Source organism: Tursiops truncatus, chromosome 1, assembly GCF_011762595.2.
Source record: "Tursiops truncatus isolate mTurTru1 chromosome 1, mTurTru1.mat.Y, whole genome shotgun sequence".
In the NCBI taxonomy this organism is placed as follows: Eukaryota; Metazoa; Chordata; class Mammalia; order Artiodactyla; family Delphinidae; genus Tursiops; species Tursiops truncatus.
The window spans coordinates 170,681,352-170,705,138 of NC_047034.1; the positions used below are offsets into that span (position 1 = coordinate 170,681,352).

General features: G+C 58.7%; 1 protein-coding gene across 10 annotated transcripts in view; it reads right to left on the minus strand.

Moving 5' to 3' along the window:
- ARHGEF10L (Rho guanine nucleotide exchange factor 10 like) overlaps positions 1 to 23,787 on the minus strand; it is a 161,747-nt gene that overhangs the window by 53,316 nt on the left and 84,644 nt on the right. For 9 of the 10 annotated variants that reach the window (XM_073795244.1, XM_033842426.2, XM_033842433.2 and 6 more), the window contains 12 exons: positions 23,470 to 23,578; positions 20,844 to 20,950; positions 18,527 to 18,604; positions 17,355 to 17,534; positions 16,260 to 16,376; positions 14,855 to 14,947; positions 13,950 to 14,123; positions 8,729 to 8,874; positions 6,899 to 7,080; positions 3,985 to 4,100; positions 3,326 to 3,453; positions 1,881 to 1,981 (listed from right to left, as the gene is read on the minus strand). In XM_073795244.1, coding sequence (XP_073651345.1) covers positions 1,881 to 1,981; positions 3,326 to 3,453; positions 3,985 to 4,100; positions 6,899 to 7,080; positions 8,729 to 8,874; positions 13,950 to 14,123; positions 14,855 to 14,947; positions 16,260 to 16,376; positions 17,355 to 17,534; positions 18,527 to 18,604; positions 20,844 to 20,950; positions 23,470 to 23,578 — 1,531 coding nt within the window. Of the gene's footprint in view, positions 1 to 1,880; positions 1,982 to 3,325; positions 3,454 to 3,984; positions 4,101 to 6,898; positions 7,081 to 8,728; positions 8,875 to 13,949; positions 14,124 to 14,854; positions 14,948 to 16,259; positions 16,377 to 17,354; positions 17,535 to 18,526; positions 18,605 to 20,843; positions 20,951 to 21,730; positions 23,330 to 23,469; positions 23,579 to 23,787 lie in introns of those variants that run through there. The other variant, XM_073795247.1, reaches the window with a different exon arrangement.

A 23,787-nucleotide genomic window follows, 5' to 3' on the forward strand; every position in this document is an offset into this window, starting at 1 on the left:
GCTGGCGGAGCAGAAGGCTCTGATGCCGGCTCCTCCAAAGCCACAGCCTCTTCCCCGTTTCCCTCCCCAGTCTCCACATGTCTCTCTCCGAGCAGCAGCCAGAACGATCCACTTAAATAGAAATCAGTTCACACCGCTGTCCAGTTCTCTCAGCTCTGCAACCCACAGCCCCACGCGTCAAGAAAGAGCTCCACGCACCTCACCCTGGCTTTCTGGAAAACCTGCTCCCCACTGCCACCTGTTTCCCCCCACACCCCACCATTCACCAACTCTGGCTACCTCAGGACCTTTGCACTTGCTGTTCCAAAGCCTGGATCGCTTTACCCAGACCTCTGCACAGCTTCAGACGTCACCTCCTCAGAGGCCCTCCCTGACAGCAGTCCCGGCCCCCAGGCTCGGTGTCAGTCACGCATCCAGCTCTACCCCCTCACAGCACCAACCCCTCCCTGTTGATTTGTTCCTCATGTAAATCTCTGCCTGCCCCTCATAAACTGTAAGTTCCTTGAGAACAGGGACCTTTCTGTTTTTGTTATTGTTCTTTTCCCCTATGCCTAAAATTACTGTAGAGATTCAATAAATAGTTTTTTTTTGTTTTGTTTTGTTTTCTTGCGGTACGCAGGCCTCTCACTGTTGCGGCCTCTCCCATTGCGGAGCACAGGCTCCGGACGCGCAGGCTCAGCAGCCATGGCTCACAGGCCCAGCTGCTTCGCGGCATGTGGGATCTTCCCGGACCGGGGCATGAACCCGTGTCCCCTGCATCGGCAGGCGGACTCTCAACCACTGCGCCACCAGGGAAGCCCAATAAATAGCTTTTTAATTGATGAAAGCCATTGACGAAGGTCCTGACTCCTTTCCAGAAATGTTTTAAAATCTATCAGAAATACATATTTATCTAGATAAAGATCACGCCAGAAATAAAAACAAACAAAACCCAGAAATCACTGCTATTGACTGGAATCGGCAAATGGGAATTCTAGTAGGTCACAGCAAATAACGGTCCTGATCGGCAAGAAACTAGGCCTTTTGCCAATTCAAAAAAAGCACAAAGTAATTATAATTTAATGAATGTGGTTTGGCAGACAGAAGCCCACTAACTTGAGGAAGCAGAATGGACAGGGGTTGAGAGTGGGCTCTGGGAGCCGACTGCCCAGGTTCTGAACTCCTCCCTGCTGTGTGACCTCAGGCAAGCCACTGCACCTCTCTGGGCCTCAGAATCCTCAGCTGTACAAAGGGATTCACAACAGACTTTCCTCGTAGAGTTATTGTGAACGTGAAATGAAAGAGATGTATGTGAAATGCTCAGAAAAATGCTTGCCACACAGGAAGCACTCTATAAATATTATTTATCTGTACTATTATTAGGGGGTGCATAGGAGAAAAGAATTATAAAGAGGCCTTTGTTTGAGAATCATTTAGTCTAACCTGCATCATTCTTTATGTAACAGTTTTATTGAGATATAATTCAGCTACCATAAAACCCACCCCTTTAAAGAGTACATCTCACTGGTTTCTAGTATATTTGCAGACTTGGGCAACCATCACCACTATCTAATCTGAGAACATTTTCATCACTCTCACCAAAAAAAAAACTTTAGTGGTGACTCTCCATTCCCTCCTCCTCCCAGGCCCCTGGCAACTACTAATTTACTTTCTGTCAACTCCCACCATTTTACAGATGGGGAAACTGAGGCTCAGAGAGGGGAAGTGACGTGTCCAAGGTCACGAAGCAGAGCCTCTGGCCCCAGTTGTTTCTCCGCTGCACCATCTCCCTCCACTCAGAAGCCTCCCCGCCCCCCAAGACTGGATGATGCCCTCTGACTCACATATACACTCCCCAGACCTCCCCTCTCCGCACTCCTGACCCCCGGGGCTTTACTCACGGAGTCCGATCTTGGCCAAGTGCAACCTGTTGACCCAGGAGATCTTGCTCAGGGGGTTGGGGGTGATGAAGACCACCATGAAGCTGATGGGGCGGCCGGACCTGCGGTGAGAGGGCAGGAGCTTGAGTGCTGGAACGGGGCCTGGCTCACCCGGGAGGTACGCAGCTCTTCCCTCCAACCACCAGCCCTGGAGATAGAGCGAGGTCTGTGCAGAGCACCACAGCATGGCCAGAGAGGCCAGTGGCCTGGCAAAGCCTCAGTGCCCTGGGGGAGGGCTCCCTCCACCCACCACAGCCCCGGGGAGGGGGCAGGTAACTCCCCCGAGCGACCAGCCCGTGGCCCCCAGCCCAGCCCAGGCACCCCAGCGTGGGTGCCTAGCAAGGCCATGGGGGGTCTGGCCCTCTGCAGGCTGTGACTCGAGAGGCCCTCCAGGGCCCCACCTGGTCAGGGCTCCACAGGCCTCGTCAGACACCTGCACACGCCTGACCCGGAGCCTCTGACTCAGGCCTGTTCCCAGCACCTGGCACAGGGCACTTTCTTGGTAAATGTCTCCTGAATGGACACATGAATGAATGAAAAAATGAATGAATGGCAGTATGTACAGGCTTGGGGTGGCCAGAGGTCACTGTTGTCACCACACTGTCATCTCACCTTAGAGCAGTGGAAGCCCCTTCATTGTTCTCCGGGGCCCATTTCCCCGCTGTGAGCCATCCCAGCCCCCGGGAGGTGGACAGGAAGGTGAGGCAGGGGCGCAGAGAAGGGGAGAGAGCCGCTCCACAGGCCACTGTGAGCCACTGTGCGAGGGCACCCAGAAGGTTCCAGGCTGCTGACCCTCAGACTCCAGTCCTGGGCCTCGCATCCTGGCTCCCGGACCTGCCTCAGACCACAGCGCCCCAGTCTCCCCTTCCCTGCAGCCACTGTGCTTGTAACACTGTCCCTGCCCAACCGAGAGGTCAAAACCTGGGCTCTGAGCCCCTCACTGCGCCAGCCTAGGCTTCGGAGTCAGACTCCTCAGAACCCAGCTCTGCCACCTACTTCTGAGCCTCGCCTCCCTCCTCTGTAGAGCGGGGATCAGACAGATCGCCTTCCCCATCTCTGCATCAATTCCACAAACATCAGCTGTGGGTCGACCGAGCGTGAGCTCCTGCGGAAGCATTTGTGGGGAGGCTGGATCCGTGAGAGCGGACCCAGGGCCTGGCCCCAGGGGACTGCACAGTCTACCAACCGCTGGCGGGGTGTCCCAGTAGCCTAACAGAGGACAGGCTCACCCCAGGTACAGATAGGTCGTTCGTTCATTCATTCATTCATTTGACCACGAGCACCTGCTCTGTGTCAAATGCTTTGCCGGGCACGGCCCACGATGCGTGTACGCCCACGCCCACCCCCGCAGTGCTGGCAAGCAGGCTAGTCCCGACGCCCCTCTCCAAGGCCCCCCTTCCTCTCACTTGTCGGGTTTCCCGGGAAGCAGGAGCCTGAGGCGGCACTTGTTGGCCGAGTGGATCTCCTCCTCCTTCACCCGCATAAGCCTCTGCAGGGCCAGGCACCAGTCTTGAGCCACGGTCATGTTCAGGTTCTAGGGTCAAGGAGGCCAAGGAGGTCACCATACAGCCCTCTGGCTCCCCGAAAGCCACCCCAGATCCCACAGCAGTCGGGGCCCCAAGGGGAGAGGAGCCGAGGGTCAGTGCGGGAGCTCGACCTGGGCGGCTCATTCAGCCACAAGCGGTGGGGGGATGCCGACTCCCCGGGCTCCAGGCCTTGGTTCAGACCTTCCCCCTTCCATGGCACCCCTCCTTTGAGAGGGACACACCCTCCCAGCCAGCTTCCTCTCCAGCCTGGGACGAGGCTCGGGAAGGAGCTGCAGGACAGACCAGACACTGAGCAGAGAACGGAAAAAAAAAAAAAAAAAAAGTGCCCATAGCCGGGCCCTGCTCAACTCGAACCAGAGCTTCAACCCGAACCGGAGGCCGCCCACCAGACTTCCAGGTAGCGACAGGAGCGTCAGACAGTACCGCTGCTAGTGGGAGCCCAGAGGCCAGGGCACATCGGGGGACCGGGCGGGAGAGGAGCCCACCCACACTTTCCTGCCGAGGCCGGTGCTGGGTACCTGGTAGGTGCCGTGCAGCGTGCTGACAAGGAGGGTGATCTGCTCCACCACAGCCAGGTCCTTCTGCAGGTCCTGCAGCTCCTGGAAGAGGCGCGGGGGCCCGAGGTACACCTTATCTGGGCAGAGAGAGACCCTACTCAGCCTCAGGGGTGGGGAAGGCACCACCAAGGGCCCAAGCAGGTACGCACTGCAAAAAAGAAGAGCTGTCGCCCTGCAGATGTGGCACTAGAGATACAGAAGGAAATGTACCAGGCTCTTGTCTACTAGTGGGGACAAATCCAATCACGGGTAAAGTCTAGCGCCTAGGATCTGGGCCACTCTCAGTCTATACAAAGGGTCACAGGAGACCAGAAGACTGAGAACCAACTGTGCCCATGAGAGGCGAGGAGACTTCGCAGGCCCAGGAGAGCCGTGGCACTGCCAAAAAAGGAAAACCACAGGTGCAAAGGCACTGTGGCATAAGGAAGCCCAGGAACAGTAAGTTGTTCAAAGATGTACTAAGAACCTACTATATGGCAGGTTCTAGTCTACATGTTGGAGAGACAGCTGCAAATGAGACAGACAGGGTCCCTGTTCTTGTGGAGCTTATGACCTGGTCAGGGTCAGGGAGGAGTCAATTAACAACTGCAGATGGTGGGAGGTACTGGGGAGAAAGATATCGGGGTGATAGGACAGAGATGGGATGGGGGCTGAGGGTGCCCTGATCTCTGGTGATGATACAAATGCAGTGTCGGGGACGTGGAGGGAGGGCAGCAAGAGACAGAGCGGGAGGGCCCAGCAGGACTGGATGGGGAGGTCCCTGAATGCCAGGCTAGGGAATTCGGGCTGTGTCCTCTACACCATGGTTACTCAAGCTGAGATCTTACAGAATCCCAGCGAGGGGCGGAGGCATGTAATTTGGATTTGCATCGAGATGATTCTCTAAAAATCAGATGCACATCTTCAGTCACCTGGATACAATGGCTTTAAAGCCACAGGCTGCTGCATGGTACCAGGGCTTCCGTGGACTTTGGTACCACGTGATGGTCACCAGGTAATGAACACAGAGCAAGGTGGGCGTGGGCGGTAAGAGATACGCTCACACCAAACCAAGGGCAAAGAAGGGCTCTGCAGCGCCCCAAACGGCATGAGCTGGTGGGAAGTGGAGATCACCGTGAGGCACTCTGGGGTACAGGTGCAGAGAACTCAGAAGAACCTGCCCCACAAGAGGACCACGTCTATGTTGAGAGCAGTTTGGTGCCAACGAAACAACATCACCCATCACATTAAATTAATGCTGTTCCTTGAGTTTTATTATTTTGTAGCATCATTTTTATTCCACTTGTGATTCTGTTTTGGTTTTATGGTTGCTCAAGGGATAGAAGCATAAGGAGTTCATTATTCCTAGTCTTACACTTGCGCATATTTGAATAACAATATAATAAAACACCACCCAAGGCCACCTGGGGTTCAACAAGGATTTCTTGCTTCCTCTTTCAAGGGGGTCTGGCAGCCAGGCACTCTGCTTTGAGAGATGTGGCCACAGATACCACAGTGGCTGAAGGAGCACTGCCAGAGCAAGAGCCCGAAGGGTGGGGGGAGAGTGGAGTGGAGCCGGGGCTAAAGGCGCCGCTGGGGGGCAGATGGGCCGGGAGCCCCTCCCAGGGGGCTTCTGTGAACAGACAGCCAGGAACACAAGACAGCCTCCCATGCCTCCCAGGCCTCGGGAGGGGGACACAGCAGCTGAAGTGGGCGCAGCCTTCCGAGGACGAGAGTGTGTGGTGAGTCCCTCCCTCAGAGCCACCTCCCAGGTCAGGGATGGACAGAGCTGGCCAGTGGGGAGGGGTGACAGCCAAGTGCCTTCCTGCTGGCCATGCAGTTACGTCCTTCGTTCATTCAACAAATGTCTATTAACACCCACCACATACCAGGCTCCGGAGGGCTACGGTCATACCAAGGGAAAAGACAAGATGGAAACCAGACCATCACCATAGAGGTGAAAACACACCCGGGCCTTGGGAGCACTGGACGGGGACCTGGCAAGTCCAAAGGAATCAGGAAGGGCTTCTCTAAGGAAGTGTCACCTGAGCTAAGATGAGTAGGGGCAGATAGACAAAAACAGGATGGCAGGAGAAGGGCAGAGGCTGGGAGTGTGCCCTGGGGCAGGAGGGGGCTCAACCCCCCAGGAACGGAGAGGTCAGGGCAGCCAAGCCCAGGGAGTGAAGGAGCGGGGAGGGCTGAGGTGGGGCGGCAGGTGGGCCCCCAGGATGGGGGGGTTCTTCGCCCGGGCGAGAACCTGGGACTTCACCCTGAGAGCAGTGGGAAGCCACCGGCGGATTTCAGGTGGAGGGTGACACACAGCTCTGACACGCATTTTGAAAAGTCGGCCTGGGGAGGGTAGAGGATGGGACGGGACAGGACAGGAAGGGGCAAAGGGGAGGGAAGGGCAGCACCAGGAAGTTCCTGCCACAGCACTGCGGAGATGGAGAGGACAGGGCGCACGGGGGAGGCTGCCACCCCGAGTTCTCACTGTCCTTGTTGTCCTGGGCCCTGAGGGTTTCAGGGACAGGGTGAGTGTCACCGGGGCCCCTCGCTGAATAGACGGGGGAACCGAGGTCCCACATGGAAGCAAGCAATGGCCAGGCAGGCACTGGAGGTCACCCTTTCTGATCCAAGGTCACTGCGTGTGCACGCATGCGTGTGCACGTGTGTGCATGTGTGTGTGTGCACGCTCGCCAGGGTGTACAGGACTGGGGTGGGCAGGGGCTGTGAGGGGTGACTGCGTGCAGCATGCATTTGCACACTCAGGTAGGGATGTGGGTGTGTGTTTGTGTACAGTTACGTACAGCAGGAAAAGTCTCTGGGCCAAGTGCCCGCGGGCCTGGGGGCCGAACCCGGGCAGGTGCTCCCAGGGCAGTGTTGGGCAGGTACTCACTCTGGGCCTGGCCCGCAGCCGAGGCCTTCTTGGCGCCGGCGTGCTGGATGAGTACGTTGTCCTTGTCATAGGAGCTGCCCTCCTGGCCCACCTCCATCACCTGCACCTGGGGCAGCGCCGTGTTCCACTTCACCACATACTTGGGCCCCAGGGGCACCAGGCTGCTGATCTCCAGCTGGCCCCTGCCAGGAAGAGAGGACATGGCCCTGGAGAGCCCGCAGCACCCAGCCCCAGGGCCAGCCAGAGCCGCTCCTCAGCAGGTCAGCTCAGCCAGGCACCTCACAGCCCAAGCACAAGCCCTCAGGCCAAAACCAAGCCAGGCGGAGCAGGGAACGGAGGAAGGGGCAGAAGCATCAGGGCATCCAGGCCCCAGCCCCATATCCAGAATCACACACCCACCCCAAGCCTTGGCACCCCTACCTGTGGTTGGCAGGCCTGAGGAAAAAGACAAGAAGGGTCGTTATCGTTACAGAGTGGTTTCCGTAAAAACCACTGCAGCCGCTGAGACCCCCCTGGGGGTCGGCCACTGGGCTGGGCCAGTTGTGGGCAGAGCGGACCACACGGAGGGCCTTCTCCCTGGAGTGGGCACTGGTCTTCCATCACCTATTCCCACAGTGGCCCTGCTAGGAAGCCTGTACTATTCCAGAAGAGGATACTGATGCTCAGACAGGTCACGTGACTCACCCCAAGTCACCCAAGATGAACCCCTAAAAGTGAGCCACTAACACCCTCATCACACTTTCATGCCATGCTAGGCTCCAAGCAACAGGAGGGCAGAGAGGGTGTAGGTCAGATCCCTGGCACCTGCACAGAGTCCAGGATATAAACGGGACTTAAAAATTATAGTGCTTGGGCTTCCCTGGTGGCGCAGCGGTTGAGAGCCCGCCTGCCGATGCAGGGGACACGGGTTCGTGTCCCGGTCCGGGAAGATCCCACATGCCGCGGAGCGGCTGGGCCCGTGAGCCATGGCCGCTGAGCCTGCGTGTCCGGAGCCTGTGCTCCGCAACGGGAGAGGCCACAACAGTGAGAGGCCCGCGTACCGCAAAAAAAAAAAAAAAAAAAAAAAAATTATAGTGCTTGAATGAGGGAAGGAGGGAATGAATGAAGGTGGGAGCCCCAGTAAAGAGTTCACGCAACCCAGCCGCAGGCCCGTGTGGCCCCAGGCAGTGTGGGCCCAGAACGCGAGATCTTCACGTTTCTAAGAGAAGCCAGATGTCTCAACCTTTGTGTGAACTCCCCGTAGGAGCCAAACACAGGGTTTCCAGAGGCCTAGTGCAACCCACGGGCCACGAGTTTGCAGACTCTGGTCTGAAGAACCACCCTCTCCCCACTGCGGGGCTCCAGCTCCAACCCCGACTCCAGGCAGCACCTGGCAGCCCGCCTCTGGGCATTTCTACAACCTCTGACCCAGAACCGGGAAAGCAGGCTCCTGCAGGGAGTTGGGGGAAAGGCAGAGACTCATGTTGAGAAACACGCAGATCTGGCCAGAGGAAAATCTATTTGACTTAAAGCAGCAGGGATTTGGGATCTGGGCTGGGAACAGGGAAGAATCTCTTGAATTTCAAAGTGGTCAAAACTCAGCAGACTGTTCAGTTCCGACGGCAGAGTTCCAGAACAGTCCACCCTGTGCAACAGACAGCTGTTTGCCCTCAGTGACCTCTGCAGGTGCTTCCTAGCTCTGGGGACCAGGGACAGAGCAGGCGCAAAGGGATAGAAGAGGAAGTTGGGACGTTGGAGGCCTCCGATGAGCTCACGCAGGACCCCAGCCATGACGGACTGGGACATGACAGGAGGGGTCCCCAGGGAGGGGCAACAGCCCGGTCTGCTTACTTGAAGTTGATGTTGGCGCAGACCAGCATGTCGCTGAGCAGGAAGACCCTGCGCTCCTTGGACTTGATCAGCTGCCCGCGGTCACCGTACACGGTCTCCGTCAGCGTCTCACACAGGAGCAGCTGACGCTGGCCTGAGGTCAAAAGCTGGGGGGAGGGGACAGAGCAAGGTCAACACCAACATCGTACACGGGCTGCTCCACGGACATCGCTGTGCCAAAGACCCAGGATTCTCCCTCCACATACAAAGGGGACCACAGCTGGGAGAGGCGGAGGATGAGGCCGGGCCACGCCCTCCATCCCCGGGACACAAAAGGCACTGACCACCCACCGGCCCCAGCAGCCAGCCAGCACCCCTGCTCAGGTGAGCCAGCCACTGCCAGCGGCCCAGCTCCAGAGCCGCAGACCCGTGCTCTGACCTTGGTTCCCGGAGCGCCCGCTGTGAAGCCCTCTGGCAGGCGCCATGTCACCTCTCCACACCTCAGCTTTCTCAGCTGTCAAGTGGGCGATACCTCTACTGCTCACATCACCAAGGCAACAACGTGTGACCGGACCTGGCTACATGATCCGCAGAGCCCAGCAGAGGAGGAAAACCCGGTGCTCGCTCAGAATTATTAAGAATTTCAAGGGCTTCCCTGGTGGTGCAGTGGTTGAGAGTCCGCCTGCCGATGCAGGAGACACGGGTTCGTGCCCCGGTTCGGGAGGATCCCACATGCCGCGGAGCGGCTGGGCCCGTGAGCCATGGCCGCTGAGCCTGCGCGTCCGGAGCCTGTGCTCCGCAACGGGAGAGGCCACAACAGTGAGGCCCGCGTACCGCCAAAAAAAAAGGAATTTCAAGATGGCAATGGCAGAGTATTAAGGCAAACGTGGGGCCCTTCTGAGCGCCCACCCTGGTGACGGCACAGGCCACACACCCAAGGAGCCGGCCCTGCGACGGGACACCCCACAGATGGCCACTGTCCCCACTGCTGCCACTGTTCGTGTGGCCTCAAGCAGGGAGACTCCTGGCCTGAAAGTAGGTCCCATTCGTCACCCTGACCTATTGAACAACCTCAGCTACTGGCCTCGTGGAAGGCCTCGTGTGGGGCTGGGACAGATCTGCTGGTCGACAAGGCAACCCTCTGACAAGGCTGAAGGCCTTCAAGCCTCCAGCATCCGAACAGGCGTCTGCCCATCTCGGGCTGGATTCCAAGAATGCTGCCAGCCCCGGACCACCATCAGACCCAGAGACCCGCTGGGAAAACGTCTCTTTACTAACTAAGGATTTTGCTGAGGAGGAAAAGGAGTATTCAGCAAAATTCCTTCCCAAAGCCCGTGATTCTGATGACAACAGCTAGCGCCCCTCCGCCCCATCCTCACAAGGGAAAGGGCGGGTCATCCCCAAACCTCTCCTGGACAGAACGCCCTTCTGTTCTGTGAAGAGCGGTGTCTCTCCAGGCGACGCGAAAGCCCGAGTGACACCACATGCCACTAAAGAGTCCACCTCTCATTTAATCGCCTCAAGCACGCTGAGGCCTCCCCACTCCTGGACAAGGGGACGGAGATTCCAGAGGTAAAGAGACTTGCTGAGACCCAGTGCCGGTTGAGCGGCAGGGCAGGACAGAGCCAGGCCACACACGCTGTTCCCAGCACCCGGCAGCCAGCCACACGCCCTCTGGCTCCTGACTGGGGGTGAGAGGAGTCAGAGAAAGCCTGCTGCTCCCAACACACACAAAAAGTCTCAGGGTGCCCCAGGGTACCCCCATGACTGCTAAGACTGGGCTCCCCCAGCCCACAGCTTCCACCAGCAAGCGGACTGCCAGCTCGTGTAGACACAGCTGGGACCCTGAAGACAGCAGGCCCCTCAGAAGACGGCTAAGTGTGCCGTGACCCTTTTCCTCAGGAGAGAGGAAAGTCCCCGGGCTTCCGACAACCATCCTCCTGCCACTTAAGCAGATTGAAAACAAGAAAGACAACAGAAAACTCGGGTATTGCACAAGCAGCCCCCTGCAGTCGCGTCCCGAGCAGGCACATTTTGAAACAGCCGACACCGTTGCACTTCGGGCACACCCAGTTTCGTTTCCACTTCTCTGTGGGTGATGGGTGGCAAGAGGGAAATCACTGCACTGGCCTCAGAACTGGCCGAGACTGCCCCAGGGGGGCCCTGGCAGGGGAAGGCGTGGTGTGCGGCCACCATCACTCTCTCCACCATCCCACACGCATCCGACACACCCACTTGACAGGTGGGGAAACTGAGGCTTGGGGCTGTCAGTTCCTCGCCCAACACCCAACAGGTCTCCCTGACCTCCAGCCAGTGACCACTGCTCCTCACAGCCCGGGTCCCCCCCAGCGGACAGAGCAGAAGGGAACAGACAGCTCTTCCCAGAGCAAGTGCTAAGGAGAAGGGTTTCCTTCTCCCGAGTGATCTCACAAGTGTGTGAGCCAAAGTGAGAGAAACCCTCTTGGTTACAGGAAAGGAGCTAAAGACAGAAGAAGATACTTCCCAAGTGCAAAGACCATCAAACACTAGCACGTTGGCCATGGCTGGACTAAGGTCTTTTTAACCCGAGAGACATTTCAAAATAGAAGGCTTGGGACTTCCCTGGTGGTCCACTGGCTAAGAATCCGTGCTCCCAACACAGGGGGCCCGGGTTCGATCCCTGGTCGGGGAGCTGGATGCCGCAACTAAGAGTCTGTATGCCGCAACTAAAGATCCCGCGTGCCACAACTAAGACCCCGCATGCCGCAACTAAGACCCCGCATGCCGCAACTAAGACCCGGCGCAGCCAAATAAACAAATAATTTTTTTAAAAAAAATAGAAGGCTTGTGTGGAACTGGCTGGGGAAGTCCTGCCTGGAGGCGGGGAGGGGGGATGACCCCTACCCTTCAGGCCCACCCTGAGCAATCCTGGATGGGGATACACCCCGGGGAGGGGGCTCCATCCCCTGCCTCATCTTTCCTTCCCATCTCTATACTCCTGGAACAGGCAAAGCAAACTCAGGTGCCTGCAGGGCCAGAAGTAACCTCAGTGGGAAGACCTGGATGTGGACTGAGGGGGCAAGGGCAGCCGCTACTCAGGTGACTGGTGCCACATAGGAGGGTGGGTCGGAGTGCCAGCTCTTCCGACCCTTAAGAAGATACATGAGTCTAAATGTTGTGGGACATTTCTCCATTTCTAAATGTTGGCAATTAATTCCATTTTCCTAAAAATACTGTGTGGACCTAAATACACATGTGCAGCCTGCATTTGGCCTGAGGTGGGACAGTCTTAAGACGCAGGACCCTGAAGCTTAGAATTGCAAGGGACCCTGCAAGTTCACTTGTCCGGGCCTTGTTTTGCAGGCCTGTGGTGAAAATCAAACACGACAACGCAGGTTAGGGAGTATCATGTACTGTAAAGGGCGGGGCCGCGTGGGAAGCGCTGTGGTGCTCCTGGTGACACTCCCCAAACATTAGAAAGCTCCAGCCCGTGTGGCTGAAATCTCATCGGCCTCAGTCACTGGCCTCAGTTCTGCTTTTGGGGCCACAGAGCCAGGAGGCTCCCAGTTTTCCCCCAAATACCTGAACACCTCCCTGTGACTCCACAGGATGTCCCTTCCCCAAAGAACAACGCTTGCCCTCGCCAAGTGCCCTGGGGCCAAACCCCACACTCTGGTGGGTGAAAGAAGGCGGGGCCTGGGGCCTCCCAGATGTGGGTGCAGCTGCAAGCGGCCCATGTCACAAGCCACTAGGGAAACAGAGGACTAAAGTTCACCAAGGGGACCTCCCTGGTGGCGCAGTGGTTAAGAATCCGCCTGCCAAGCAGGGGACGTGGGTTTGAGCCCTGCTCTGGGAAGATCCCACAGGCCGCGGAGCAACTAAGCCCATGTGCCACAACTACTGAGCCTGAGCTCTAGAGCCCACTAGCCACAACTACTGAACCCGCGTGCCACAACTACTGAAGCCCGCACGCCTAGAGCCCATACTCCGCAACAAGAGAAGCCACCGCAATGAGAAGCCCGCGCACCTCAACGAAGAGTAGCCCCTGTTCGCCACAACTAGAGAAAGCCCGCGCACAGCAACGAAGACCCAACGCAGCCAAATAAATAAACAAATAAAATTTAAAAAATAAAGTTCACCAACAGGTGACTCTGGGAGGTGACTAATTTTTTTTTGTACCAACTTTGTGTTTTAAAAACAGAGTTCCCAGGCTTCCCTGGTGGCACAGTGGTTGAGAGTCCGCCTGCCGATGCACGGGACACGGGTTCGTGCCCCGGTCCGGGAAGATCCCACATGCCGCGGAGCGGCTGGGCCCGTGAGCCATGGCCGCTGAGCCTGCGCGTCCGGAGCCTGTGCTCCGCAACGGGAGAGGCCACGACAGTGAGAGGCCCACGTACCGCAAAAAAATAAAATAAAATAAAATAAAAACAGAGTTCCCTAATAGACTCATTTGAAAGTGTTTCAAGATTTTTTTTTTTTGCTAGAATGTTCCTAAGTTGCAATCCCAAAACATGGCGTGGATTTTTCTTTTTGCTTCTTAAAAAATAACACTAATAATGACAGCTGGGCTTCCCTGGTGGCGCAGTGGTTGAGAGTCTGCCTGCTGATGCTGGGGACACGGGTTCGTGCCCCGGTCCGGGAAGATCCCACATGCCGCGGAGCGGCTGGGCCCATGAGCCATGGCCGCTGAGCCTGCGCGTCCGGAGCCTGTGCTCCGCAACGGGAGAGGCCACAACAGTGAGAAGCCCGCGTGCCGCAAAAAAAAAAAAAAAAAAAAAATAATGACAGCTGCCACGTTGTATTAAGGGCTCTGGGTCTGCCAGTTTGCCAACTCTCTCATTTGCCTCGCAGAAGCCCTGAGGGTCAGGCGCCATCGAGCTCTTCTCATTACAGAGGAAGCAACTGAGGTTCAGAGAGGTTGGATGATTCCCCTGAGGCCACACAGTAAGCACCAGTGGCAAAATCTGGATTCAAACCCAGACTCTGACTCCACGGCCCACTAGTTTAAGCACAATACTAGGCTATCATTTCTGGCATCTTTACTGGCAATTACACTGCTGAATTAAATCAGCTTTTATCCTAAAATCACATGAGTAGTAACGAATGTGGAGGTCTAGTCAAGATTAATCCTTCAGGTAAGGTCTGCGGGCTCAGAGAGAAGCAAGGAATCGCCTCCCTCGGAGAACACTGCCACCTGGTGGGTGCCACGGGGCAGGAGGCAGAGCGACAGGCGAGGCCGGCTGCAGGGCAGGTACGCACGCACCTTGTTGAGGCTGCTGCGGTCACTGACGCTCTTGGTCAGCTGCTGGATCTCGGCCACCTGGTCGGCCAGCCGCTTCTGCTCGTTCAGCTTCTCGGCCAGCGTCTCCAGCTCCGTGAGCGCCAGCTGCAGCGAGAGCCTGTCCGGGTGGCCCCTGGGGGTGTTCTTCAGCATGTCCTGCCGGGGCCCAGAGGGAGCCACGACTGAGACCCCCACCCCAGCAGGCCCTCCCCTGGCTGGGGTCACAGCCTCCGCCTCCACACTCGGGCCTGAGAAGGGCCCCGCTTGTAGCCAGGACAGGCGGGGCCTGACATAGAGCAAGGCCTCAAGAAGCAGCTAGTGAATGAATAACTAAAATAAAATAGCTGTGCGGACCGATTCCTGATTCACTGATGAACTGTACACTGAGACGAGACCCACTCCTGCTGCTGGTCGCTCTGAGAACAGAGAGGAAACCCTGCTGGGCCCTTGGGCTGGCAGCCAGCCTTCGCCCCAGGGGGACTCACCCCCTGACTGAGGACCCCCGGCAATCAGGGGAGGTGCCTCAAGCTCTCGGGGCCCAGCGTGGAGGCTAACGCTCCCTCGGGAAGCCTGAAGTGCCAAGATCAGAGCATCCACGGGGCATCTCCTCACTGCCAGGGGCCCCACAGTCGCCCGCATTCCACGTGCCTTCCCACACCCACCGGTCACCGCGTTCCCACCAGGGGAGGCTTAAGTAAGCTCGATGGGCTCCACCCTAGGAGTGGGGAAAGAGGGGGCCGGGGGGCCAAGGCCCTGCCCACCGTGCACAGATGCGTGGGTTGTGGGTGACGGATGAGAAGCCAGCCCTCCTGCCCCAACCCCACGAGGCTCGCACCATGCCACGCCCCACCCTGCAGGTTGGTGGCCGCCGGAATCCCCCGTGGTACCTGAAGCAGGAGGATGAACTGCGGGAACCTCTGGATGGGCTTCACCATCAGCCCGTAGAGCGTGACGCGGTCGGGGCTACACACCTGCCGCCGCTGTTGGAGATGAGGGGGGATGATTCACTGAGCCTCCGCAGCAAGGGCCCAGCACCCGGGGTACAGATGCGGCCCATCCCGGGCTCCCCTCCCTGGACCCAGGACCCTGCTCAGCCTTGGGCCCAAGAGAAGAGCCCAGGAGGTCCCTGGTTCCACAGTCAGGGGTCCCTGCCACCACAGGGCTCCCCGGTACAGCCCCTCACCCTGGAAAGCCTAGAGCATCACGTTAAAGTCTCTGGACTAAAAGCCTAAGTAGGACATTTCAGCAATTTATCCAAGAAGTCAGGCTACGGAAAGTAGCCGAGACAACCATTCCCTCCACCTAAACTAAAGCGGACGGGCCTGGGCCAGGGTGAGGATCGGCAGGGGGACGGTTCTTACTGTCCTGTGTCTTGCTTCTGTTTCCACCTCTCCATCCACCCACCTGTCACCTTGACCCGGGCCCTCAGCCCCTGCGACCCAGGCTGCCGCCACAGCTTCCCCACTGGCCTCTGCCTCCATCTGCCTCCACCCAAAACTTCAGTGGCTCCCCGCTGCCTGAAATACGACATCCTAGCCCCTGGGCCAGGAGGTCCAGATCTGCCCAAACTGAACTCCACTGCTCTGGGCCTCTCTCCCAAGCACCCAGTGCTCCCAGGATCCAACCAGACTTTGCCTCTGACCTTTGCCCCATCACCCTTGCACCTGGAACACCCTCTTCTTCATCTCTCCGTTTCAACCCCACTGACCCCCCAGGACCCATGTCGGATGGTGCCCCATTGAGAAAGCCCCCTGAGCCTCTGGGATCCAGGCTGTAGGCTGCTCGGCTCAGGGGTGGGGGGCCCTAGCCCACCTGCGCCCTCTGCTGGGTGGCACGTCTCTGACTCACCTACGTGTGCGCCTAGGAAATGGGGACTGGGGACCTGGTCCCACAGCTACTTGAGGCCTATAGTCCTTTAAACTCTATTCTCGCACGTGATCCCCAAAGCACCGCTTTAAGAAAAGGGATCATCCCGGCCACAAGCTGAGCCACACCAAGCCTAGCCACCATCTGCAGATGCCACAGGCCTACGCTTCCACCTGTCAGAACTCCAGGATCCCAAGCGGCTTACAGAAACTTTAACTCTTCTTCACCCTCCCCTTGGCGGAGTGGGGAAAGGACAGGCAGATTTTCTTCCCGTGGGACTGGGGATGGCCCAAAGGAAAGAAGAGAGGCATCTGGGCCAAAGAAGTGCTGCTGCAGCGATCCCTACCTCCTGAGACACCTCCCTGCCCCCCCACCCCGACGGCCGGGGCTCCATTGAGAGGGGCCCTGGACCACCCTCGGGCCCACCTTGAGGAATTCGAGGAAGGCGGGCTTGGTGAGACAGGCCTTCTTGATGATGGACATGGCGTTGGTAAAGTTGTTCACGTAGTCGCTGTACACGTCTAGCACCACGGACTTGGAGAACTGTAACAGGTGTGGGCGCGGCCCGGGAGGGTCACATCCATGCGAGGGGGAGGGCGACCAGCACCCCACCCTCACCGGCGACCACAGTCCTCCTCTGCCTGGAGGGTCTCAGCTAGCCTTGAGGTGAGGAAACCTGTCACCCGGTGAGGGGAGGGGACAGGGCTCAGAGAGGCAAAGAGACACCAAGGTCACAGGGAGGAAGAGGTGGTGCTAAGGAGAGCCCGGGGAGGTCCCTCGTCCCCCAGCACGGCAGCGTGGCCCACAGGCGAAGGGGGGTATGGCGGCCCTTTGCTACGCCCCCCAGCTCCCCACCCTCAAGGATGGCGCTCCTGACCTGAGCCCCATGGACACACCGACCAGGGTGCTGGGATTTTGTCTTTTAGCAGAACCCAGTTGCCTACAACATATCGAAGCAGTTTCCACCGATCTGACCATCTCTCACCCCATGAATCTCTCTGGGGCCCACAGACTTCAGTGTCAAAAACCATGAGTCCAGCACACCCCCTTCTTCCACAGATGGGGACCTGAGACCCGAGAGGGCCCTGGAGCTGCCCACGTTTGCACAGCTGAGCTGGGACCAGGCCAGGTCTCCGGGAGCACGACACCCTGCAGCACGCTCTGGGGCCAAGGCCATGCTCTGTGGGAGCGTCGCACAGTGGTCCCTCCGCGAGCACTCGGCAGGGGGCGCTTGAGATCGGCCAGGTGGCTGCCCACAGTGGCCAGTCTCCTGGAGGCGCTGCCACCTAGGCGGAGCCAGAACAGTGAGCGGGAGGCACGCGGGCGGACATCTCCAAGGACACGCTGCAAGGTGTCACGCCCACCCCCGCGTAGGCCAGGCCGACTCAGGCCCTGCCACCCTCTGACCCCGCTGGCTGGGACGAGGCGACCAGGTGGAGGCAGGAGGCTGGCCCGGAGCACATCCAGATCACGGCCGCGGTTGGCACCTTGGCAGGCTGGGGAGAGTCTGGGGACACCTACCGAAGCCACGAAGAGGTCCCCAATCTTCTCGGTGGAGTCCCACTCGGCCACGCGGGAGGACAGGGCGATCTGGAACATGGAGTGGCAGTGCAGGATCTCCTTCACGCGAAAAAACACCACCTGGCACTTGCGGACACTCAGCGCCTTGGGCTCCATCTCCATCAGGGGGTTGCGGTAATCCTGAGGCGGGGGCGCGGGCGGGGTGAGTGCCCCGAGGCCAGGCCACAGCCCCTGCCCCCACTGCCCTCATGGCCACCTGGACCGGGCCAAGCAGAACTCGGCAGACCTTCCTGCGGGAGGAGCACCCACCCTTCACTCTTCACCTGTCCTTCTGGAAGGATCTCCGTGATCGTAACACTCCTGACCCTTCTGCCCATCCATAACCCACCCCCGTGACTTATGTGTTAAGCTGGGTTTTCGGGCAGACCCCTGCCTGCAAGGAGCTCCACGGAGGCAGTCCCCAGGGGCCGGCCCAGACCAGCTTTGCCCACAAGTGAGCCAGTCTGTCTAACGGAGCAGTGGCAGTGAAGTCACAGCAAGACCTAGAGCCACACTCTCCAACCAGCTTTGTCAGAAACACGGGATATTTTTGTCTCCACCTGCCTGAGGTCTGGGCTCCTCCACTGTGGATCCAAACTCAGGAGGGGAAATGAGGTTGTTACTAGCACCCTCCCACCCCTACAATTCCCCTCCCTGTTGTCCTCCCCGAGAGCCCACAACATCCCAGAAGGTTCACCTTTTCAGGAATGCAAACTACAGACCAGGCCAGCACACCTTAGTCACGCAAGCATCTACTTAGCAATTCCTGTGCATCCGGATCACAGGGGAGAGGGCGCACCCAGGGAGCTCCAAGATGACGGGGAGACGTCAGCCCCTGCCCCGGGGGCTCCCAGAGTGGCGAGGGAGGCACAAGAGGCACCACATGCCCTCAAGTCCATAGGATACAGCTCATTTTATTGAACCCCGACATGGTTTCAGAAAATGCAGTCATCCTGTGAACACCAAGGCATCTGGAATTCTTGGTGTCCCCCATTTGGAGTTCCTGCTGTTTCCATAAAAGCCCTGGCCTTTGGCTCCTTCCCCTTAAAAATGCCCACAGTCCCCAAACGCTCCTTGTAAAATGTCCCTCCGGGGTCTCCCCTGCCCTCTCCCCAGACCCCCCGGAGTCCTACCTGGAGTACCCGTTTCAGAGACTCCACATAGCTGCCTTCGCTCTGCACGATGGAGCCCAGGATGTGCCTCCGGACCACCTGCTCGGGCAGAAAGCACAGTCGGCACCTGTGCCAACCACGGCACAGAGTGAGCTCCGGCTGCGTGCGGAGCCCCGGGTGATGGGACGAGGAGTCATGACGCCCAGTGGAGCTGCCGGCCGCGGGACAGAAGGAACTCGTCTTTCCCAGAGCTGCTCCTGGACCACTGGGGCCTGGCAGGCCAGCATTCCCTTCCAGAGGCCCTGCCAACCCCAGACAAATGCCCGTGCTCCCCAGACTGCAGCATGGGGGCAGGGGACACTGGGACTCGAGGCCCCTGCCTGGTCTCTGCTCCCACACATCCAGGGATGGGAAACCACCACTCTCCTCCATGGGGACGGGTGGTCTCCTCCATCTTTGGACAACTTTAGTAGAAAATTCTTTCTTAGATGAAATTGAAATCTCAGCTCCCGACCCTTATAGATCCAATCCTTAACCAATCTCTCTCCCATCCCCACCAAGTGGGCTCTACTTCAAGCTAAACATCCCCGCCCCTTATCCTTCCCCTCTTGCCCTCCCTGTCTCTCCTCAGCTCAAATTAGTGCATCTCTCAGGTGCAGACCGACCAGCACCCAGTCAAGAAGCCCTCACCTGGATACAGCAGCATGCGGGCTGGGGGGCGCAGGGGGACTTTGCTGCACACTGGAATCATGTGACTCCCACCCCAGACATTCTGAAGGAATTGCTATGGGGTGCAACCTCGGTAACAGTGTTTTTTAAAGCTTCCCAGGTGATTCTAGCGTGCAGCAAAGCTGGGACAGAGCTCATGAAAGGTATCGCACATGAGAGGTGTCTGAGGGCGGAGCCTATCCACCTTGGCCCAGAGCTGGGAGGGTGACTGATCCCCACTGTGTCCCCAAAGCCATCCTGAGAACATCGATCCAGGCGCCCACCACCATCTCCCCTGCTCCCCTCTGTTTCCTCCCTCCTGCCTCTGGCACACCTTTGCATCTCCTCCCACCACCCTGCCTACGCCCGGGCCTGACCATGGCCCCTGTCCTTCAAGCTGCCCCACAGCAGGATGCCTTGTCAACGATCCCCAGTTTCCCAGGTGTTCCCAGAGCAGCGTTCTCCACCTCGGCATGCTGATGCTTGGGGCCGTCCCGTGCACTGTAGGACGTGTAGCAGCGTCCCTAGCCCCTACCCACCAGATTCCAGTAGCACCCGACCCCCCGCAAGCTGTGACAACCAGAAGCATCACCAGACATTGCCAAATGTCCCCTGGGGGACAAAATAAACTCGGTTGAGAGCCACTGGCCTAGAGTAACTAACATTGCTGATGCAAGAAATGCAAAAGGCTCCCGAGGAGACAGACCCGGCCGACATCAAAAAGGGGAACCCCGGATTACGAGCTGGCAGCCTGGGGTGCTGCCTGGCTCTGAGCTCTGATGGCTCTGACAGTGACTCACTGCATAGGAGAGGGAGCAGGGGGGTCACCACCTCAGTGTTGCCAGGGGCCAGGCAGGAGAAAGAAGGAAAGAAGGAGGCGGATGGACTCCCAAGACGAGAGGTGTGGCCGTATCTCCGATTTGCAAAAGGGGCCCATCCTCAGGATTTCCTGCCAACTCCAAACCGGCCAACCCCCTCATTGCATTTGCTTCCCCGACATGTCTTGCTCAGAGCCCTCATGACCAGAGGGAGGCAGGGGTCTCTCCCTCTGCCTCATGGCTAAGAAAACCCCAGCGGGGAAAAACCCAAACCTGACTCTGCCGAGGAAGGTCCCAGGGCACAGCCACCCCGATCTCGATGTGACACTTCTGGAGAAGGAAGACATCGCCCGAAGAGCCCCGCTCCTGGGATGCCTGCGGTGACTCTGGGGTCTGAACTGATGACAGGTGGGTGGATTGAGGGAGGGGGGCCGGGCACCTCCAGGGATCCTCCCTGAACTGGATTAGCTCAGTGCTTCCCAGAAAGGGACTGCGGGCCCTTTGTTCAAACACCTTCGTTTGACCCAGTTACACAGGAGCTACTCTGGCTGCCGCAGGGCTGGGAAGCAAGAGCTCCACATGCAGCCCCACCACCACCCAGGATGATGGCGTGGAACCTGCAGGGTCCAATTTGGAAAGTCTGTGCAGCAGGTCGAGAAGAGACCCCAGGAGGTCCCCCACCCAGTTGGGGCTCTGTCAAGGGCCCCCTGATCATCAACTCCCCTTCCAGACCCAGATCTGCATGGTCCCAGGTAGCAGGCTGGGGTCCTCACCGTCCCTCCCCCTGAAGACACCCCGCTCCTCCCACAAACCTGCTGTGGGCTCAGGCCGTCTGGCATGGGGCCCAGCTCCGGGGCTGGGGGCTTGATGTCCGTAACGCTGACCTCCAGGAGCCCCATGTCCTCCTCCTCCGAGTCACCTGGAAAGTGAGATGGGCTGGTGACACAGGCAAGGCAAGGATGACACACCTGCTCAAACTCCAGGAGCTGGAAACCACCCTCCCCGCGACAGACCGGGGTCCTGGGATGAGCGGCTCCTGGGGCCACAGAGGATTAGGGCCTACTCACTGGCCTCCTGGCTATACTCTGCTAGGACAGTCCACCCGGAAATAGAAGTGAGGGAGGGATGGAGCGAGAGAGTAGGAAGCAACACGCAGCAGGGGCTCGGCTCTCAGAATCCACCCTGCCAGGAGTCTCTGTCCCCGCTCAGACCCGCCCGCTTCTGGGCTGGCAAAGGCCAGGCTGCCCATGTCCCCATCACTAGACACTAAAAATAGTTTTCTTCTTGTTGCCAAAAAGGGGGAAGAAAGTAAACCCCGAGAAGAGCAGGGCTGTTTGGCTTTGTGTTTTCATCTTTCAAAAAAAGAGACCCAATGGGGAAAAAGTCCAGCTGCTGTCCAATAGGGGAACGCAGACATGAGTGGGGGCAGAACTCAGAGGACAGATCGAGACAGACAGAGGCCGGGGTGGAGAGAAAGAGCGGAGGTCAGGCAGAGCGCAGTAACCCGGCCTCGCAGGGCTCCCGCCCCACGAGCTCCAGGCACAGGCACAGGGAGACGGGACCCCGCTGCTTGCGGCCCTGAAATCCGGTGCCGGCAGCCGCAGGCAGCAGGAAGCGGGTGCTAAGGGGAAGCTGGGAAGAGAGAAGTGGTGGTGGCTCCCGGGGGCCGAGGGAACAGGGACACGCAGACGGGCCTTACCTGAGCAGGAGACAGAAGAGGAGGAGGAGGAAGGACAGTGGATGACAGTATGGGGGTCGGGGTGGTGGCGGCCCTCCTGCCTGGCCCACATGGCACCCCGGGCATCACTCCGCACCCACCCCAGCCGCTGGCCCCGCGGCTTCCTCTTCCCCCATGCGCCACTGGGTAACATTCTTGGCCGGTGATTCGAGCCTTGCCGTGGCTATTAATAACGCCTCTGGTGGGAGGGTCGCTTTAGGAAAGGCTCCGGGCTAACAGGCAGGGTGGGGAGGGAGCCTGCTGGCCGCCCGGCTGGCCTGGGGATGGGGAGGGTGACCAGGAAGAGTTCCCAGCCAGCCAGCATGTCCAGCCTGTCCGTTCTCCAGGCCACTCCAAGCTCGGAATGGCTCCTCGGCCCATCGTCCCCTCCCTCGTCGGGGGGTAGGGCTTCCCCAAAAGTTTGGCGCTGAATCAAGTATATGCAGTGGTGGGGTTAATTAAACCCGCTTCACAGATGAGGAACCTGGCAGTCCAAGAGGGGAAGAAGTGGGCAAGGTCACACAGCCAGGAGGCCGTGGAACCAGGATCGGGTCCAGCACAGCAAGATGCTGTCCCAGCACCAAACACCCCCTTTTTGTGGCTGCCACCGGGAATAACACCTGCCATGCAGGGGCCAGGAGCTGTGCTGGGCTCTTCCCATGTACTACTACTGCTCGGTCATCCTCACCAAAGCCCCCTGAGACAGATGCCAGATTAGCCCCATTGTACAGATGAGGAAGCTGAGGCACAGAGAGGGTAAAATACATAGATTTCAAGAGGGCGCAGAGCCTCAAAGCCCTCCCTGGCTTGAAGGCCTGTGCTAACGGGGCCCTGATCTCTCCCCCCTGCCCTCACTCCAGCCAGAGGAAGCCTCTTCCGTCCCCTCCACGCCTGTGTGTCCCCAGGCGAGACACTGAACCACTCTGTGCCTGTTCCCCCATCTCCAAATGGGAACAAGACAGTCCTCTGTCCCTGTCTGGTGTTTATAAGTATTAAATGAGAAACTGTAAAGCTCTTCAGAGAGTGCCTGGCACTCAACAGACACTCCATAAACGATGACCATCGTGAAAATCACTTCTTGAACGTCTCATACCTTCCCACCTCCGGACCGTTGGACATGCTGGCTCCTCTGCCCGGAGCACCCACTCCCTGCCCCGTTCCCTGGCCTGATGGACCTGGGTCCCCTTCTACTTCTGCTCTCAGCCCTTCCCTGACCTTTCGTTCACGTATTCCACGCTCACTTCCCCCACGCTCCCACCGTGGCAGCCCACCATGCGGCTGGTCATTTCCTGTTTGCATGCCTGTCTCCGTTCTGTCCCACGTGCTCCTGCAGGCAATACTGCCTGACTCATCTTGGTGTCCCTGCACCCAGCACGGGGCATGGCACTTAGTAGGTTCTCAATAAATGTCGGCTGGTGAAGAGACAGGTGCATGGATAAAGAAGGGAATGAACAGGCGCGTTCAAAGATGAGGTCAGGTGAGCATGGGAGGCAAGAGGCCAAGGAGGCCACGACAGAGACCAGGGCAGGGATGCTGAAGGGAGAGGCCCACACTTCCCGGAAGAGATGGGGTCCACCTGCCACAGGCCGGGAAACAAGCTGGCACGTTTGGGGATCAGTCCTCAAACCCCACCGCCAGAGGAGCCCGGACACCCAGTGACCTCGCCCACCCACCCCTGCCGAGCACCGAGCCCGCCCCTGGCCCGGCCCGCAGCTCCTCACCGAGGACGTCCTTCCTGTGCAGAAAGGACACTTTGCGCATGACTGCGATCCTCGTCTTCTCCAGCCCGTCCCTGGTCCCGCTCTTGGCGGCCTTCATGAGCTGGGTCATCTGAGCAAAGGCAGGGGGGCTCATCAGAGAAGCGGAAGGAGGCCTTGCGACATCTGCCGCCAAGGGCCACCGGCCCTACCCAGGCCTCCCGGCCGGGGCTACAAACATGAGGACCCTGGAGCCCACTGCCTCCCAGGGACGTGGCAGCAGAGGCCAAGAAAGACAGCAGGGCACTGCCACCCCGAGACCTCCTGGGAAGGGCTGGAAGG